General features: G+C 42.3%; 1 protein-coding gene across 1 annotated transcript in view; it reads left to right on the plus strand.

Moving 5' to 3' along the window:
* LOC102307648 (beta-glucuronidase) overlaps positions 1 to 3,604 on the plus strand; it is a gene marked incomplete in the record, with an annotated part of 13,336 nt that overhangs the window by 3,482 nt on the left and 6,250 nt on the right. The window contains 2 exon segments of the mRNA XM_042223601.1: positions 36 to 217; positions 326 to 466. Coding sequence (XP_042079535.1) covers positions 36 to 217; positions 326 to 466 — 323 coding nt within the window.

The following is a 3,604-nucleotide window of genomic DNA, read 5'->3' on the forward strand; positions in this document are numbered from 1 at the left end:
AGCTCATGTAAAACGGTGATCATTCTCTGTTGCAGTGGGTGAATGGAGAGAAAGTGACAGAGCATGAAGGTGGCCATCTGCCTTTTGAGGCAGAGATTAGTAGTTTAATCCGCAGGGACCCAACGAAGCCATGCAGAATCACCATTGCTGTAAACAACACTCTAACTTTGGAGACTCTTCCTCCAGGCACCATCCAGTACATGAATGACCGTACCAGGTACCCTCATTCTTTGGTTCATATTTTTAACTTTATTGCCACCCTTTAAAGCTTTAAGCTGATGCATCAGTGAGAATGTAGATGATGTGAAGACTGTTTGGTCTGCAGGTATCCTGATGGTTTTTTTGTGCAAAACATCGACTTTGATTTCTTCAACTATGCTGGGATACATCGTCCTGTACTGTTGTATACTACTCCTAAGGTGTATGTGGATGACATCATAGTGGAGACCAACTTCATGGATAACACCGGTAAATTCATTTCAAATTTCCTTACTAGCACCAAAGAATATGTGAGCAGGTAAACTGATGGACAACCCCAATTCTAAAAGTGTTGGAACAATGTGTTAATGAAAACAAAATGCAATGATTTGCAAAACAAAAACAAATTTATTCAGAGACTACAGAAAACTCATTAAATATTTAAACTGAGACATTTGGCCTGTATTTGTATAGCGCTTTACATAGTCCCTAAGGACCCCAAAGCGCTTTACACATTCAGTCGTCCACCCTTCACACACACACATTCACACACTGGTGATGGCAAGCTACATTGTAGCCACAGCCGTCCTGGGGCGCACTGACATTTCACTATTTCATGACAAATATTGGTTCATTTTGAATTTGAGGTTAGAAAATAAGTGGTACTCAAAAGAAACCAATGAATGAATATTACAACTAATTAGTTTAACTGGCAACAAGTGAGTAACATGAAGAGCATCTTAGAAAGGTAGACTTTCTCAGAAGTAAAGCTAGGCCGAAGTTTGCCAGTCTGCAAAAAACTGTATCTACAAATTGTGAAACAATTGCAGAATAATGTTCTTCATTGTAAAATTGTGAAATTATTCTCTCGGCATTTAGCCCATTCACTCAGTGAAGCAGTGGGCAGGCACTAATCAGACCCCCGGGGCGCAGTGTGTAGGGACGGTACCTTGCTCAAGGGTACCTCACGGCATGCTACCTACTTAGCTATCCCTGCCCCTAAAACCTTGCTCTCCCCAGATAGCTCTTCCAGCTGCACCAGGGGAACACCGAGTCATTTCCAGGCAAGATGAGAGATATTTTCTCCAGCATGTGCTGGGTATACTCCGTGGCCTCCTCCCAGTAGGACATGTCTAGTATACCTCCATAGTTTTACAGCATGTTTTGTAAATTACCACATTTTGCTCGACATCCTTCTCGTGAAATCCAAACAACACTGAGTCAAATTCCCTGCTCGTCTGAAACTTCTACTGTTGCCATATTTTTCCCTATCTGGTAGTGTATAAACACGCATGCTCAGCCCTGTGTGCCAGGTAGAAAAATTTCCAGTTGGGATTAATGATGCATTCTCAGCGTGTGGGAGTAAAAAAAACAACAACAAAAAACTCAGATTGAATTAAATGCAGACAGCTTAATATTGACATGACCATTTATACTCCATGGTTACGATAAAGCCATTTTAACCATCGTAGGTGGGAAAAACTCTCACATACTCAGCTCTACTTCATGCTCGGCTATGAATAACTACAGTGCTACCACCACCTGATAAAGTCAAGAGGACCACAACATCTACAAAAAGAGATTTTAAGGTCATTAAGTTGGAGGCCTTCTGCCACCTGAGTTGAAATTAGGTCCATAAAAACTTTGAACAGAATCATTAGTAAAGGATAGCCCTGGCAAAATCCAATGCCCACTGCAGATGAGTCTGACTTATTGCCAGAAATGCAGGCCAAGCTCTTAATGTACCGTAATTCCCGGACTACAGAGCGCACCTGATTAAAAGCTGCATGCTCTAATTTTAGAAAGAAAATCAATTTTGTACTTGTATAGGCCGCACCGGCTTTTAAGCCGTATGCGTTTCACTCGTAATATGAGATATTTACACAGAAATATTACACGTGAGGATTTTTAACGTTTAATTTAATCCGTAAGGTAACATAAACATGGTAACATAAACATTATGGTAACATACAAAAATACATACTGCAAATGCTTTTTTTCCTCGAACAGCGCCTGTAACACGGCTACCTTTAAGTATACGTACGTATCGGTAACACACAAATTACATTGCTTATGTTTTTATTACGGAACAGTGCACAAACAACATTACAACGTCTCTTAACCGGTAAAAATATATACCGTATATATACTACTTATTAATTTTATTGGTCTACTGTTACCAGGCAAAATGTTTTTGGCCGCATGAAAAAAAAAATGCATTAGCCGCACGTCAGTATAAGCCGCAGTGAGGGGAAAAAAGTAGCGGCTTATGACCCAAAAACTACGGTAGTTGCACGAGGACTAAATAACTCCTAACAAAAGGCTAGAAACCCCTCTTACCCTAGCAGCACGGTCCACAGAATAGCCTGAGGGGCACAGTCGAATGCCTTCTTCAAGTCTACAAAACACATGTAGACTGGATGGCTGAACTCCCACACACTTTTAAATATCCTTAAAAATAAAAATGTTCCTCTTGAATCTGAGGTTCCACTAACATACAAACTCTGCTTTTCGGTACTCTGGAATAGATCTTCTCAGGGAGGCTGAGGAGTTTGATTCCCTTGTAATTGGAGCACACCCTCCGAGTCCCTTCTTAAATGTGGAAACCACCATCCCAGTCTGCCAATTCAGAGGCACTGCCCCAGATCTTGACATGACGTTGCAGAGGCGTGTAAACCAAGTCAGCCATACAACATCTAGAGCCTTCAGGAAATCAGGAGCAATCTCATACCACCAAGGGGCGCTGCCACCAAAGAGTTATATTACCTCAGTGACCTGACCCCAGTGATGGGTGAGTGATCCTCAGACCCTACGTCCTCTACAGAAGAGGTGACAGTGGGATTAAGGAGGTACCTGAAGTTTACTTGGCTATATCCTCATTTAAAGTCAGTAGTGCCGCTCTGCACTATAGACCATGTGAGTAGAGCACCACTTTCCCCTCCTAAATCATTTGACGGTTTGACAGAATCACTCTGAGGCAGTCTGAAAGTCTTTTTCGTCACTGAACTCCTCACACCCAAGCTTTTGCTTTAGCCACCTCCTGAGCCATGTCTACTTGGCCTGCGTGGCCTGTGCCACTTTGGTGGCAGCAGATGGGTACGGACCCATCTGCTGCCACCAAAGTGGCACAGGCTAACCAAGTCTTCTATAGCTCGATAGCTCTCTTCACCTTTTGTTGTCCACCACTGGCTCTGGGATTACCACCACAACCGACATCAACCACTTTGCACCTGCAAATGGATGCTACATCCTTGAGACTAAAGAGGAGCGGGACAGTCTGGATTCTTATCTGCACTCAAAAGTCTGCATCTCTGAACACATGAGGGTGCATCATGGTGATTTCAAAAATCACAGATTTTACAAATTAGTGCATTCTGTTTTTATTTACATGTTACACAGCATCCCA

The sequence above is a fragment of the Haplochromis burtoni genome, unplaced genomic scaffold (assembly GCF_018398535.1).
Source record: "Haplochromis burtoni strain Fernald_Lab_line unplaced genomic scaffold, NCSU_Asbu1 Contig_115, whole genome shotgun sequence".
NCBI classification, from domain to species: domain Eukaryota; kingdom Metazoa; phylum Chordata; class Actinopteri; order Cichliformes; family Cichlidae; genus Haplochromis; species Haplochromis burtoni.